The sequence below is a fragment of the Miscanthus floridulus genome, chromosome 6 (assembly GCF_019320115.1).
Source record: "Miscanthus floridulus cultivar M001 chromosome 6, ASM1932011v1, whole genome shotgun sequence".
In the NCBI taxonomy this organism is placed as follows: domain Eukaryota; kingdom Viridiplantae; phylum Streptophyta; class Magnoliopsida; order Poales; family Poaceae; genus Miscanthus; species Miscanthus floridulus.
Window position 1 is genome coordinate 117,142,764 of NC_089585.1, and position 16,079 is coordinate 117,158,842.

At 42.7% G+C, this 16,079-nt stretch overlaps 3 protein-coding genes across 6 annotated transcripts; all 3 read left to right on the forward strand.

Moving 5' to 3' along the window:
• Window positions 1–3,150: 3,150 nt before the first annotated feature.
• LOC136459229 (basic leucine zipper 23-like) lies at window positions 3,151–5,588 on the forward strand. Of its 3 annotated transcripts, XR_010760160.1 has the most exons (4): window positions 3,151–3,405; window positions 3,492–4,626; window positions 5,052–5,203; window positions 5,298–5,588. XR_010760160.1 is itself a non-coding variant. In XM_066459109.1 (3 exons), exon 3 carries the CDS (start codon window positions 3,789–3,791, stop codon window positions 4,449–4,451), a length of 663 nt encoding a protein of 220 aa, XP_066315206.1. In that variant the 5' UTR covers window positions 3,151–3,405; window positions 3,492–3,585; window positions 3,747–3,788; the 3' UTR covers window positions 4,452–4,709. The 3 variants fall into 3 exon arrangements, 2 of the variants coding, with proteins under 2 accessions (XP_066315206.1, XP_066315205.1); XM_066459109.1 differs by lacking the exons at window positions 5,052–5,203; window positions 5,298–5,588 and having other exon boundaries at window positions 3,492–3,585; window positions 3,747–4,709; XM_066459108.1 differs by lacking the exons at window positions 5,052–5,203; window positions 5,298–5,588 and having other exon boundaries at window positions 3,492–4,709.
• Window positions 5,589–6,727: 1,139 nt separating this feature from the next.
• On the forward strand, window positions 6,728–11,238 carry LOC136456706 (probable E3 ubiquitin-protein ligase RHC1A). Of its 2 annotated transcripts, none has more exons than XM_066456647.1 (2): window positions 6,728–6,962; window positions 9,905–11,238. In XM_066456647.1, the coding sequence occupies exon 2, from the start codon at window positions 9,912–9,914 to the stop codon at window positions 10,887–10,889; it is 978 nt and encodes a 325-aa protein (XP_066312744.1). In that variant the 5' UTR covers window positions 6,728–6,962; window positions 9,905–9,911; the 3' UTR covers window positions 10,890–11,238. The 2 variants fall into 2 exon arrangements, with proteins under 2 accessions (XP_066312744.1, XP_066312745.1); XM_066456648.1 differs by lacking the exon at window positions 6,728–6,962 and adding an exon at window positions 6,997–7,596.
• Window positions 11,239–11,687: 449 nt separating this feature from the next.
• On the forward strand, window positions 11,688–16,066 carry LOC136456705 (4-diphosphocytidyl-2-C-methyl-D-erythritol kinase, chloroplastic-like). Its single transcript, XM_066456646.1, has 11 exons — window positions 11,688–12,095; window positions 12,767–12,862; window positions 12,944–13,012; window positions 13,590–13,694; window positions 13,777–13,833; window positions 13,953–14,153; window positions 14,550–14,642; window positions 14,713–14,812; window positions 14,909–15,008; window positions 15,417–15,502; window positions 15,682–16,066. Exons 1-11 carry the CDS (start codon window positions 11,892–11,894, stop codon window positions 15,783–15,785), a joined length of 1,215 nt encoding a protein of 404 aa, XP_066312743.1. The 5' UTR covers window positions 11,688–11,891; the 3' UTR covers window positions 15,786–16,066.
• The last annotated feature ends 13 nt before the right edge of the window (window positions 16,067–16,079 follow it).

Consider the following 16,079-nt stretch of genomic DNA (forward strand, 5'->3'; position numbering starts at 1 on the left):
ACATCATCCACCATGTCGATGGTTGCTAGACAAATTAAATGTGTTAAATGACAGATTATGCACTACAATGTAAAATTTTTCCTCTGCCCATCGACGCGCGCGAGGGCGCGCGCCCTATACTAGTTTATTCAAAGTGATAATGTGAGCATTAAGTAAATGAACAATTAGGCCTATTCTTCCCGACTAAAAGGCCTTAGGGAAGGTGATATTTTTGTCACCAATCGTGTTCAACATTTTACGGTGGACATGTTAGCCATTATTGTCTAGAGCTAAAGGGAAGAATAGGTTAAAGGGGTTATTTTACACCTAGTAGAAGATAGCCTGTTTGTCTTGTGGTATGAGGATGACATAATTATTTTTATGGACCATGCTATTAAACATGCAAAGAATATGAGCAGTTATCGGGTTTAAAAATTAACTTTCACTGAACTATTTTGCTTTGTCAAGCGAAGGAATATGAGTACCAATACCCAGTTCTCTTCCGATGCAAATGGGTTGTTACCCTTTAGGTGGTGTTTGGATATTGGGTTATAGGGGGGTGGGATAGGGAGATAAGGGATGATGGATAACTCATCCGTTGTTTGGTTTTACGGAAAAGGAAATAGAGAGGGATAGGGAAAGGGATATGCCATCCCATCAATGGAGGTGGGTTATGAGCGGATTACGATCTCCTCGCACGCGCGCCGGCGGAACCTTCCCGAGCTTGGAGAACAACAGCAGCCATAGGGTGGGGATAGGATTTTCTATTTATTTTTTAAAGCTTGTGGACCCCACTAAACCCAAACCCAAACCTAGCTAACCCAAACAACGGATTGGCTTTAAATCTTATTTCTCAATCCATAACCCATACCTCCTAATTTCCGTTTCCCTTTCCCCCTCACCATCCAAACGTCACCTTAGGTATTTGGATATTCCAAAATGCACTTTATGAAGTTACAAAACAAAGACCAAAAAGGCAACTGAGGAATACATTGAGAAAAAACTAAGTAGTTGGAAGAGAAAATTTTTATCTTGTGGGGTAGGTTGAAGCTAATAAATAGTGTCCTTTTCGGTCTTTCCGATGTTCATGTTATCTTTTTTTAAGTCCCAAGCGAAGTACTTAAAAGGATTGAATACTTAAGATCAAGTTTTTTTTCTGGCATGATGATTAACTTAAGATTAAATATGAACAAGCCAAATGGAATATATTTGATCAACCAAAATAATACATCAAGTTAGGCTTTTGTCTAATTTTATTCTTTAACTACAAAACCATCTAACTTTGACATCTCAACTGTCAAAACCGTTTTATTTTGACCCTAGAGCCATCTCAAAACCACTAACCACCTCAGGGGGTCAAAAATGAACTATTTGATAGTTGACGTGCTAAAATTATATAAAGACAAGAGTTGATAGGCAAAAATAGATTTAATCAAGTACTTTAGTTTTTTATATATTTAATGAATTTTTTTGTCTATTAAATTTACCTATTGATAAATATTTGTATGTATTAAACTATTTATCTATACTTTATTGGATTTTTATCATAAAAAGAAGTTTTAGAATTATCATAAATTAAACTTTGGTACCAAGTTTTTCAAAAAAAACAATCTATCACATTGATTTGGGTTATTTATCCATTCGAGTTTGATCCAACAATTCGAAAACTTTGAGTTCTAAAACATGAGAACTTCAAATAGAATTTTAGGACAATAAATAATTTCAAATGAAACAGTCTCCAACTATAAAGTTGTTAATCTCTTAGAAATCTACGAGTTTAGTTTTGGCCATTACTCTATCTAGGTTCATTCGAACAATTAGAAAAATAAATTAAAAATGAGAAATTCGAACATAAAGACCTTAAATGGTTTAAAGTCAAAAAAGTCATCGACTACAAAGTTGTATATCTCATCAAGATCTACGAGTTTGGTTTTGGTCATTTCTCCATCTAAGTTTGTTCGAACAATTCAAAAAAAAATTAATTTCAAAATATGAGAATTTCAAACTGAATTTTGGGACGTAGTTGAAATAGTCAACAATTACAAAGTTGTATATCTCATCAATATCTATAAGTTTGGTTTTGGTCATTTTCTCCATCCGAGTCCATTCAAAGAATTCAAAAAATTTGAATTTAAAAATATGAGAACTTCAAGTGAAATTTCAGGACTGTAAATGATTTCGAACGAAAAAAAATCATCATCTACAAAGTTGTATGTCTCATTGAGATCTATGACTTTATATTAGTCATTTCTCCGACCAAATTCTTTTTGAACAATTAAAAAATGAATTTCAAAATATGAGAACTTCAAACTTATAGATTATATTTTAAATATATTCTAATTCGTACTCAAAATAAAATATCCAGGATATAAAAATCCAAAAAAGAGTAGATATATATTTAATACATATAAGTATTTATCAATAAGTAAACTTAATATATAAATTTTTCATAAATATCTAAAAAAACTAAAATACTTGATTAAGTCCCTTTTGTCTAACTTTAGCACCTCAACTATCAAAACTACTCAATTTTAACCCCGGGGAGGGTTTGATTGGTTTTGAGATGCTCTGAGGTCAAAATTAAACAGTTGTGATAGTTGAGATGCCAAAGTTAGACAGTTTTGTCATTGAGGATTAAATAAAAATAGATAAAATCAAGAGTTAAGGGGCCAAGAGTGGACTTAATCCTAACAAATAACCGTCATGTTCTTCAGCACTACTTCAACAGTATTTTTCAGCGAACAAACAATATTTTTCCTCTCACAACACATTAGCATAAGCAACCGCATAAGTTAAATTCCAGCGAAGGCCCACAAGTCACGGTTCCAGGATACACAGACCACCGTCGTGTCATGTTATGATCACTGGGAAACAAAATCTAACAGGCTAGAAACAGAGTTTATTTGGATTTGTGATAATTTGGAAAGAAAAGGAAAAAATGTTACATGAAAATTAGTGCATTAATACAAAGTTCCCGCCACACTGCTGACGTTAACATTTGTCGAAGATCTTTTATTAGTCAACTTGCTCGAATGCTGGCTGAATCCACCGGGCCAAATATTGCAAACCAAAATGAATATGAAGAGAATAGTGTCACGAACTAGGGATGCCCTCACAGCTCACTTTCTATCCTCTCGGCCGCACCCGATCCGATAACGTCACTCTCCTAGTCCTAGCCTCGCCGCTCCCTTGCTCTCTCTGTTCCTGAGGTTCTCCTCCCACCGAGATTCCGGAAAGAAAAGGAAAAAGGTGAGCAAACGCCAAGAATAAAAAGATTGGCCGAGAGGCGAGAGGAGACGAACCGAAAGTGAAACGGCCAAGAGGACGCCTTCTTGCAAGGAGCAGCTTGTCTCGGGAGGTCGTTCCCTCGGTTCCGCCGCTTCCTCCTACATCAAGATGAGATTTTGATGCGGTTCGGCAGACTGGGTATTTTCTTCTTCGAACAAGTTCATTCTCTTGGTTTAATCTGTGATATTAGATAATAATGATCCGGGTGCTGATCACTTATGCAGAAGGTTTTCGTCCTGGTTGGGATATCGTGAGGCTCTGCTATTTAGTGCCTAGAGTTGTCCATATGTTCATGCTCCTGGCCACCATGAATATTTGGTACTTGCATGTTCTCTTGACTATACAATCATTAACCAGTAATCTAGGGGTTACTTGAATTTTTCAGCTACCGAAAAAGCTCAAATTTCTTTCGATTTTGTTGGAACTTAAAAATTCTTGAGTTGTTGAAGTGCTTTGGCACCTCTGTTCAACTTGCTCAGTTAACCATAGAGGAAGAATTTTACTGGCACCTTTTGTCACAAATGGACGACGGAGTAGACCTTCCAAGCCACCACCTTCTGTTACCACACCCTGAGATCTCTCATGGATTCGACGATTTCCTCAAGAGTACAGCTGCATGTACTCATACACACACCTGCAATCCGCCGGGTCCATCGGCCGCTATGCATATCCACACATGCCTCCACACGCACAGGCAGGTCATAGCCTCTAGCGAAGAGCTGAGGACGCCTCGAAAACCTCTCGGAAACAGAGAGGCTGTGCGTAAGTACCGGGAGAAGAAGAAAGCACACGCGGCCTTCCTAGAGGAGGAGGTCAAGAAGCTGCGCGCCACCAACCAGCAGCTGCTGAGGAGACTGCAGAGGCATGCAGCACTTGAGGCTGAGGTGGCGAGGTTAAGAGGCCTCTTGTTTGATGTGCAAGGCAAGATCGATGCAGAGATCGGTGCCTTCCCGTTCCAAAAGCATCGGAGCTTTGGTTCTGTTATCTGCACAGACCCTACTCTTTGCTTTATTAATGATGATGATGCAGAGGTTGCAGCCCGGGAAGAGAGCTCCGGGCCAACAATTTTTGATTTTGAGGTCGATGAAAGTGGCAGTATCTCACGTGAACTCGATATTCCTGAAGTGATTAATTCCATGGATGCTGCTGCAAGCTTGGTGAACTCAGCCTCTTTGGCTGAATGAATGACTTTGGCCAAGCTGCTTTTGACCATTTTCAGATACATCCCAGCTTGGTTTGCTTGAAGTTGTTATCTAGTTGGTATAATGTTGTTACTTATACCCTAGTTTTGAATAATTGGTTGCTATATGGGCAGGTTTGTGAAGTTGATGATATACCCTGTCTAGAAGCCTGCTGGATGTAAGTTCTAATTCTACTTGTAACTGCTCAGTGTGTACTGGGCTTATCTGATACTAGTATATGGAGGAAGTTCTATTCTGTTATCTGCAGGATTTTTTTTTTTTGAAAGTAAAAGCTCTGCTCTGCCGCTCAATTAAGAAGGGAAAATGAGGTTTATGTACAATGGCATCCACAGTGCCTAAGAACACCGGCCATAGGACCAAGAAACAACATCCACCGCTCACGCATGTGTTTTACCCCACGCATGTGTTTTACCCCGCAATACACGTGGACCTACGCCTTTAAACAATGTCCTCCTTGGCTAGATAGGCGACTTGCTCTGCCCATTGGTGCTCATTTTCAAAAATCCTCCTATTCCTTTTCTTCCATATGTTCCACACAATGTAAATAAGCGCTCCGTTAAACGTTTGTCGTTCTTGCTTCAGTATCATGCTTGCCACGTCCTCCCACCAGCCGGCCAGACACTGGGGCTCTTGTTGGGGGTAGCTGCACATCAAAATTTTCCCAAGATAATACCTGCAGAATTGCAATGCTAATGCAGTATTGGCCCAAAATGTTTCCTGATCTGAGACACTTGGTATGTATGCAGCTGTACTGACAGCAGCGCTTCATTGTTAGAATAGTATTTCACTTGCTGCAGGGAGATGACAATGGGCATTTTTTTTTGACAGAACAGGAGGGGTCGAGACCCCTGACAATGAGCATTTCAGCATCGTCTTTCAAAATGTAGTTTGCTTCGAAATTTTGTTTTCCAGACATAGTTCTATATAGGTGGGCATTGCTGCTACCATAGTTTGTTTAAATAAAGCACAACGTACCACTGTCTGTCAAAGTGTTTTCTGTATCTATAAACTTAAGTGATTTCAGAGCCGCTACACTTTTTTATCTAGTTTTTCTTATCTCGCTGTCCAGTTAATATTCGGTACATTATGGAGCTCCAAAACATGTAATTGCGGATGGTACTTGTGCTGACTGTAAGCAGATTGCCCTCGCAAGTCAAATGCCATGGTGCACCGAGTATTTTGGAATGATGAGAGCTCAAAATCTCGATCAACACTATTTTATATCTTACTAAATATATTTATTTGTCAAGCTTTTAGACTGTATCTTTCGTCGACTGATCATCTAATGCTTAGCATCAACAATACTTTGCAGCGTGTTTACTTAGGGCCTCTTTGGCACGGCTTATACCGGCTTCGGCTTCATCTATTTTGCGCAAATCGAGCCACTGTAGCGGCCGTTTTGTAAGCCAGGGTTAAAATGAACTAGAAGCCAGAAAAAGCCAGTTTTTCTGGCTTCACCGGTGAAGCCGTTTTGGATGAGCCGTGTCAAAGGGGGCTTTACACGTATCAAGCAACTTCTTCCTAGATGTTCTTTCAGGAGCTACCCTTTTCAGTCTTGGCCGGTGCAGGTTGGCGAGGCATATAAATATTCTTTCAGGAGCTACCCTTTTCTGCCTCAAAACGCCCGGTCGTTCTCCATCGATGTCGAGGTTCGTCGCTCGCCGCCCCTCCAGCGAGGGAGGGAAGCCGCAGGCGGCAGGCAGCAAGGGCAAGAGGCGTCTCTCTAAATGTGCTCCGTCCTGTTGCTTGGTTTCGTTGGCAGGACCGCAGGAGCTTGCTTGTAGCTTTTGAGCTAAAGGCAACAGCAGTAGCGTACACCTATCAACTGTTTGTGGAAATGACAGTACCAATAACGTGTTTGTTTCCTAAATTTTGCCTAGAATTTTAATTACATAAATTTTTATCGGTTGTTTTCCAGATGCTAAAAGACATGTGTGTGCCCAATGATCACCATTACAATCTGAAAAAGTGTGACATCGATTCCGTTAACGAAAAATTTCCAAAGCCGGGTGTCACGCACTTTCGTGCAGCGTCGACCCGCCCGATGCACCCGAACGGGCGAACGGCCAAACCCCATCAGGCCAGCAGTTTTCTGCCCCAGCCCCCAGCAAACGTGCCGACGGACGGTCATCTCACCTCACGGATCCACCCCCCACCCCGAGCCCATAACGGCGCGCGCCCGGGCGTGCGGCGCGGGAGGCGCCACGCCGCCTCGAAGCTTCCGGGCTCGGGCACGCCACCACAACCCCAACGGCGCGCGGGGCCCGGTGCGCGCGCACACGCCGGGCGGCGCGCTGCCCACTCCGGGTTAGCAGCAGCACACCTGCACACGCATTTGCCGCAAGATTGCGGGATTATATGAGAGCGAGAGATCAGCGGCCGTTTCACTCCCCGCGCCCGATCGGGCGCACTGCACTTGTGGTGTGTCACGCCCCTCGCCACCCTCCCACAACCCCATCTCCCATCCTCCCCGACGGCGCTCCTGGCAGCAAGGTACTCAATGACCTACCCCCCGATGCTCCCGTTCCTTCCTTCTTCCTCGGTGGATGGCTGTGTGCGCTAGATCGATCGATCGCCCTTCTGTGTCCGATTGCTAGCAACTGGGTGGGATTGCTGTGGAATCGGGTTATGGGTGGATGTGTGGTTTGGTAGATCCATCCATGGCCGTTCCCGTATCCTCGTAGTAGCAATTTTCTCCGCTCTTCTGGAGTCGAGGGAAACCCTCAAGAAATGTGTGTCAGTTGTGATTCCGGACTGAGTTCTGGGTTCCCTCGCCCTTTCTATTGCGCTAGGAGAAATGTTCCTTCCGAGATTGGGCGCACTCCGCAAGGACGTGTTGCCGGTATGCTTTCCTCTTTCCCCTTCTTTTATTTTATATATGCGAGATTATTAGATAACTGCGATTTTCTAGATGTTGAAATTAACCTGGTGCTACAAGAAACCTATTTCCATTTAGCTTCCAGTAAAATCCAGTCGATTAGGATCAGCAGTCGATTAACTGGTACATCCACCTCCTGCTTTGTGCCAACATAGGAAACTCAAGCACGAGTTAGCTCTATGAGTGAAATTGCAAGTATCAATTGGAAAGATCCACGTCGGTGGTTGTGGCTCCAACCTGTTGCTGAAGGTAACTGTGGACTGCGGTTTAGAATGAACTGAAATATTTTTGGTAGGAATTTCAAGAACCAATCGTCAATCTTTTGGAGGTAATCAAAGCCTGATTGAAGTTTGGGCAAAAACTGGTTTCACTTTGATTCAATTGTTTACAAGGGGAATCTTCGGATCCTCTGGCCTTTTCAGTTTACTCCTATACTGGGAGAACACCATGAACTAATCTCTGTTTAGTGCCAACAATGAAAATTTTGATCCGTTGCTGATAAATGAACCATGATAAAACTAAATCCTAAAGTATATTATTTATTACCAATTCCTGGGGTTGTTATCTGGAACTGTCCAGTTCCAGGTGATAGTCCACCTCAAAATAAATAGTAATGAGCACCACACTGCATTAAGTTCTGTAAACCTTAAGTGCAATAAAGTTTAGTCAGAAATCTGTGTTGTGCCTAACTGCAACCTCTTTTTTACCCCTGAGAAAATGGACCTCTATAATATCGTTGAAATATTATGGTCTGTTTGATGATTTGCGGAGTCATTAGGTCAAGTCAGTTCTGTACATGGTGGTGAGGCGCTTCTCCCTAGAGTGAGTTGGTCCGGCTCCGGCGAAATGAATTGCACTGCAGTGTTGGGCCCTGTTTGGTTTCTTTACTTGCCGCTTGCTTCGCCTTGCTGGGTGAGGTTAAGCATTTGGTAGTGTTGAGAAAGCTCACTTTGCTTGGCTCAACAAGGATTTCCTTGCCTATGGAGGAGAGCCGATCATGAGCAAGGTCTTGCTCGCTCGTGTTTACATCGCTGCGCGCTCCAATCTGGCACGTCACCGCACGCTCCGATCTGCCCTCTGAATCTTCTTGCCGACCATCGGATTGAGAACATGCAAGTGAAACAAGCCATAGCACCAGCCAAGTTTAGGATGCATAGGATAATCAAGTTTTGATGCAGCCAAATAGTGGCCGAGCGGCCATTGGTATTTGGTAGAAGCACCGCACTGCCCCAAATCGACTGCTAATCCTCAAATTGAACCTCCTCCCGATCTAGTTCAAGCTCCGCGTGGTGCCCAATAGAGATCCTTGATGCCCAAATTGGTTCTTCTCCTGACATCTTCCCCACGCGGATCAAGCTGCTCATTCCATCTTGCCTTGAATCAACCTCGTCTCCTCTGGAATCAACGTCTTGTCAAATAGAATCGGCTTGGTAGGATTTAAATTGAGCTTCCTGCTGTTGTATCGAGCGCCTCTGTCCCAATCATTCTTGTCGGCGTTGGTGTTAGGCTCTCCCATGTAGAGCTCATGGTATGTGGGGAGAAGGGAGGGAGGGGAGAGCAACCCAACAAGGGAACAAAACAGAGCAAGCAAATCTCATCATCCTTTGTGGAGCGAGACGAGGCGAGGCTGGCTAAGCAAGGTGGAACTGGCAAAGGTTCCAAACATTAATTACGGAGGATGGAACCATGTGCTGACTAAAAAAGGGCGTACCCAGTGCAGAGAGCTCCCGCTCTGTGTGGGGTCTGGGGAAGGGTGTCAGTGGCAAAATCCAAATAAAATGGTAGGGTCTGATTTAGGATCGGATTACTCTGGAATCACTCTGTGCCACAATCCAAACATGCTGTTAATCTACCACTGCTGAAGGTAATACTATATTAGACCCTAATCAAGAGTAGAGGCTTAGGCATTTGAAAAACACACACGAAATAAGTAAAAATTACACCGTTCTAAACTTCTAATTGGACAGCTCCACTTATTGCTAATATACCTTGTTGTCCAAACAATCTACTTTTCTATCTGTAGCAAGTTCGAAATATTAGACTCCTTTCTGAGATGTATTGGTACCAAGACTCCATGATAGTGTGCACACGAAACTAGAAAACATAATGATATAGATTGGTTGGGATAGCAGGAAGAAACAACCAGTTAGTCGCCCTCCCTCTGGAGGCTCTGAATATTTTCTTCTTGCTTGTTCTAATGACTGCTCTGCCTCTGTTTATATAGAGGTGACACCTAAAAGACTAAAACCTGATAACATCCTAATTAGCCCTAATTTAATTGCTAGTTACTACTAGCATGCAGCTGACCCTAACAACTTGGGAACTTCCTCCTTATTTGGAGGCACGCCCATAACATTAACGTATCATAAGTTGGTATACCATTTGAAGCAGATATGCACCGGCTTCACCTCATGAGATGCATAATACTTATAAACACACTTACCAGTTTATTGGTTTCGTGGGTCTGTGTGGTAGAAGCACTTTGTTTTATAATTGTTGTCCCTAGTGCTTTGTTTATGGAAACTTTCTTCTATGCTGAATGCTTAATTTGTCACAGGAACAAAATGTCCAATAGGGCCACACATTGGTGTTATGCCTGTCGGCGGCCAATTCGTCTCCGTGGGCAGGATATCATATGCCCCAACTGCAATGATGGTTTTATCCAAGAAATCAGTGAGATGGGTGGCCGATTGAACACTTATGGGCTAATTGAACCGGACTTTGAAGAGCGTCGAGCTAGAAGATTTGGAATGATGGATGCCATGTCTTCCCTTATGCGGCAACGGATGGAAGAAATGGTAGAAGATAGTTTGTTTGATGTTCATGGTAGACAAGGGACAGGTACTGAATATGGAAGGAGGCCAACTGCTGTTCCTACGCTGGTATTTGGCGGCATCCCTTCTCCTGGAGTTGGTAGCAGTGATGTTAATGTTGTCCTCAGGGGAGGCCGCAGAGTTGGTGCTGTCCATCCAAATTTCAGTAGTTTAGTTATTGGTCCCAGTCTGGAAGCCCTATTTGAGCAGCTACTCCTCCAGAACAACCGTCAAGGCCCAGCACCTGCTCCACAGTCAGCTATTGATTCCATGCCTGTGTTGAAGATAAATCGCAGGCATCTTGACGACGATGCGCAGTGTGCAGTTTGCAAAGACGAATTTGAGGTTGGAGCAGAGGCACGGGAGATGCCATGCAAGCACCTGTACCACACTGACTGCATCATCCCCTGGCTGGTTCAGCACAATTCTTGCCCTGTTTGCCGCCATCCACTGCCATCACAGAGATCAGGCAGTACCAGTAGCGCCCGTGTGCCTTCAGCTTACTACAACGAAGCCGCTGATGCTCCTGGGGTCACCAGAGCAGATCTTGAACCTGCTCCAAGAAACAGCGGCAGCGAAAGCCAGGAAAGGCACAGCTCCTCGTTTCTCTGGCCATTTGGCACGTCGAGTTCCAGTTCCAGTTCTTACCAGTACCAAGAAAGTGTTGATGAGCCTGCAGTATACGATCCAAACCAGATAGCATATTCTGAGTGGCACTATGACCCCTGACTGAAACCCTGCAGTAAGTCCAAGCTATCTGCAATTCGTTCCTTGAACCTTCAGCTCTGGTGAAGCATTCATCAGCTGTAATGGCTGCTTGCCGTAGATAAAAGGCAAGGATGGTTCTTGCCTGTTGTCTCGTGTTCAGTGCATACCCTTGCTCCGCATGTCCATTGTGGAGCTGTCAGCTGTGTATAGAACTGGGCGCAATGAACTCTGCTGTAATGCCCGTATATATTCCTGTTTTGGTATATCAAGTGTAAAGCTATAGTACATAATCCCTTATGTGCAGTAATAAGTGAACTGAATGCATCCAGAATATCATGTCATGATAAACTTGATTATACTTACATTACATTACATGGTTGTCTTTTTAGACTAAACATAGCATCAGTCTTCTGTTCGGACTATACTGAAACTAAAAGAATTCCGATACATTTATTTTATACATTTTTGGGGGTCCTGTAGCTGATCTCAAGCTTTCTGCCCACAACTCCTTGCAAGTTGTTGCTTATAATACTTTGATGCCTCAGTTGATACCATCTCTGATAGTCTATTAGAAGCCAAATCCCTCGTACTGTGACTATTAATCATTTGTCAGTTTACCTGTTAGAAAACGAGAAACATGTACTCAGTTCGTTTGATCGTATCAGCCATGATTATCAGCTATGATACAGTATTGGCTTATAAGCCAACTAAACGATATATTCTGTTGAATAGACCGGAGAACTGGGCTAGAAAACAAGAAACATATGCCGAGTTCCACCTTACACGAGGGAGAAGGCGCAACATCTCGCGTCCATTCTGCCGCTCAGCAGACGGGCAAAACCACCAAAAACCGCAGCAAAATTTCCAAATTCCAAACACATGGCGATGACGAGGAACGCGACCCTTGACCGGAGCTGACGCTCGGAGCCGTCGTCATATCCCACTACAAAATCTATCCGACTCCAAAGCAGGCGCACTACTCGTCTAATCCCCGGACCCCGGGCAGCGGCGGCGGCAGCAGCCATGGCTTGCTCCGCGCACCTTCTGTCCCACAGCCTCTACTCGTCCCACTGCTCCAGTCCGGCCGGGCCCAGTAACCTCCGCTCCAAGGGCCGACCGCCGGCACGGGCGTCTCCCGCTGCGAGGCCCGCCTCGAGGGCCAGGGGCTGCCGGGGTGTCGGCCTGAGGGTCGCCGCGTCGTTCGAGGAGGGGAGGAGGCAAGTGGAGGTAAGCGCCTTTCTGAACCCTTCAATTATGAACGGGAATGGGCTGTTCGTCTGTTATGCGCTTTCGGCTGGTCATGTCCCGGCTTGTTTCAGCTCAGCCCTCTCACACATCCAAAATCAGCCCAAAGCTACCAGCCGAACGCCCACGTCGCGCGATGCCACCGTTGCCTTGTGTCAAAGCGGGCGTCTCCTCTCTTCCGCGCGAAGCGTCCCGTCACGTCCCGTCCCTCACAGCACAGCAAAACCAAACCACAGGGAAATGTGCTTTCTTGCGGCCATGAAGAAACGTGTTCAGCTTCCAGCTGTTTCGTTTACAGGCTCTTTTTTTTTTTCTATAAGGCTCCGTGTTCCTGTAGTGCATCCAAAATGTTTCCTATGTTTAGGCCTCACATTTCGTTTCAACTAAGCTAAATATATCAATGAAAAATCCATAATATGCAACCTTGAAAGAAATAAGGCCCGCATTAATATGTTATTATATTCCATCACTGATTTCTTAAAGGGGTTGATTGATTATTTAATTACTTCCTCTCTTTTGTTTCTATTTCTAGTTTTCCTAAATTCTTCCATGCTTGTTTTTTCCACATAGAGTTGCGAAAATTCTTTTGTTGGCTAGGGAAATCCAGAGCATCTATTGCAACTTTCTTACTATTGTAATGGTGTATGTTTTAGGTCTCTTATGACCCACAAGCAAGGTTTAACCAGATAGCGGACCAAACTGACAAGGATGCTGGGATGACACGGCTTAACCTATTTTCACCTTGCAAAGTATGTTACTATCTTTCTTCTGATGATTGGTTACTTCTTTTGTGCTTCGGATTAAGACTTGTGCATATGTTTGCGATGCAGATTAATGTGTTCTTGAGGATAACGGGTAAGAGACCAGATGGGTTCCATGACCTGGCTTCTCTATTTCATGTGAGCATTTCTGTGCCTGTTTTGTTTTTTTCCTGCATGAGTGTCTTTTTAAAAAATGTTTTTTGTCAATTTATATGGCATCTAGCTTTTATTAATGGAGTCTTACCAGTTAGGAAAAAAACATTCGAGACCTTTCAGGAAGAAAAAAAATGTTTATTATGTTCAAACATTGGAATAGATTTCGTGTGCAGTAATTTGGAATATATACGCGATTCAACACATTAAAAGGACATAGGTTAAAGCATACATAGCACTATTATCAACAGCAAAGGAAACACCATTTAAATAATATACCTAATAGTTCTTCAAATGAAGTTGTTATGTTTGTGGATGTTTGCAATCCACTCAATTTCCATGAACCTCTTATTCTTCTCTTTGCAATACTGTTGATCAAGGAAAATATGTTTTGATGTTCGGGCTAAGGTTAACTTCCATTTAGACATACTGCTCCAAATACCAATTTGCATGATAGACTATTATCTGACCAATATCAAGTCTTACTTAAAAGCAACGACACATGCTTTGGACTGCCAAGAATTATCATCTGTACTCACTAGTTCTAATAATAAACTTCCAGGTGATAAGTTTGGGTGATACGATCAAATTTTCATTGTCACCAAGTAAAAGCAGAGATCGCCTGTCAACCAATGTTCCAGGTGTCCCAGTTGATGAAAGCAATTTGGTATGATGGCTCTATATACAAATAGCTGCACACTTGTTATTCTCAACTTCCCTAACTTAACTATTGTCTCATGAGCCTGCAGATCATCAAGGCACTCAATCTTTACCGACAGAAAACTGGGACTAATAACTTTTTTTGGGTACCGTCAATTACACAAGCCTTTTTATCTTGAGAAGTTGCTCATTCTTTTGGCATTAAAGTGATTCATTTTTTTTTGTTATTTAAGTTTTAAGGTTTGCCATTTCCATTCAAATGTAGATACATCTTGATAAGAAGGTCCCAACTGGTGCTGGTCTCGGTGGCGGAAGCAGTAATGCTGCAACTGCACTATGGGCTGCTAACCAGTTTGCTGGCTGTATAGCTTCAGAGAACGATCTTCAAGAGTGGTCTGGTGAGATTGGATCAGATATCCCCTTTTTCTTTTCACGAGGAGCAGCATATTGTACTGGTAGAGGAGAGGTATGTTTCCCGTGGTTTCTAGTCTAGTTCACAAATATTGATCACTATATATACTTCATTTATTCTTCTTACAGCAGGAAGTATCTTTATTTTTTCCAAATCAGCTGACAGTTCTCCAAAGTTAAATACAAGTGCATCTATAATCATATATCATACTTTACCAGGGTGAAGAGTATTTAGCTGATCATGCTACCCCCATTTAGCTTGTCCTGTTTTTCTTGTTTCTTTTTCATACAAGTTACCTTATTTGAACTTTAACAGTGCTCTTCAAAATAAATTGACAAGCTACCTCTTTTAGTTAACTACGTACTAGATGGTGACATGTATATCCATGTGCAGCGTTTAGTTTTGTGCAGCAGTGTCTCATCATAATCTGTAGCTTGAACTGAAATGTAGATTGTCCAAGATATCCCAAATCCCTTGCCAGAAAATCTACCAATGGTTCTTATAAAGCCGTCTGAAGCATGCTCAACTGCTGAAGTTTACAAGGTAACTAGTAAACACTTGCTTTCTTAATTTGAAATTCATGTGTTTTGCTCATAAGTTTCTTGTGCTGCAGCGATTCAGGTTGGAACAAACAAGTCAAGCTGATCCCTTGACCTTGCTCAAGGAAATAACTCAAAATGGGATATCACAAGATGTTTGTGTTAATGACCTAGGTATGCATATCTGCAGATAATTTATTTTGTTTCAGCATATTCTGTTTCATAACTTAAGTTTAAACAGTGTTTGTGCTTCTGTTTTTTGTTTTCTAGAGCCTCCAGCTTTTGAGGTGTTGCCTTCACTTAAGAGGTTGAAGAAACGAATTATTGCAGCTAGCCGGGATGATTATAGTGCTGTTTTTATGTCAGGAAGGTAAGGAGGGATATTTCTATCAAGCTTTTTGAAGAATCTGTTTGTTCCAAGTACACTGTACACATGTTCTCAAAGACAGTGGCATTGGTGCTGATTCCTGTAATGAGCACAAAGGGAGTGTATGGAGGGATCCACTTATGAATTTGAACCGTAGAGTTGTCCACATAGGAACTGCCAAGCATTCTGCATGTCAATTGGTGTATGCCATATTTGATGAGTGGTACTGTATTCTGTGTACCTACTATAGCGAATTGGGGGGAACAGATCCCTCTGTGTGCTTCTTTTCTCTGCATTTGTAACTGTACATGTTTCAATATTGTTTCATTCTGATGTCGATTGCAGTGGAACATACATGTTTTCTGTGCGTTTGGAACCATACATCTTCTAACAATTGTATATCTCTTGTAGTGGAAGCACAATTGTTGGGATTGGTTCCCCGGATCCTCCTGCATTCGTGTATGACGATGAAGACTACAAGGATGTTTTTTGGTCAGGTATGCTCGATTGTTGTACTGCACATCATTTCCATTTCGGTGCAGTCAAGAAGGATTCATGGTTGATTTTCCGAACACAACACAAGCTGAAGTGCTTAGAATGTAGTTGTGATCCTATTATCCTAACAAGTTGGAAGTTTGGAACCGTCATTCTGAATGGTTGATATCTTTCTGTGCAGAGGCTTGCTTGCTCACTCGCGATGAGAACGAGTGGTACAGGGAACCAATCTCGTCCAATGCCACGTCTAGCAAAGATGGTTTGCAAGCCTCGGTCGCTGACTGATTAAGTCAGGTTCTGTATCAGATTTGTGGTTATACGGATACAGGCTTTGATCAACACGACGCCATGTTAGGAAAGAATTCTACGGTATCGGCAATTGCTCATAAGACAATCTGGTTCTGAAATTGATCATTTTCAGTATAGCGACTATCGATTTGACCAACAGTCAGATTAATGGCTCCAGGAGAAGTTTACTCCGTGGATGTATTTAGGATCAAATGAACAAGGGAAATAGTACTATATTACTCCCTCAACCGGGAATAAAATGAAGGCCTGTGAGTACCTCTACAACTGTTT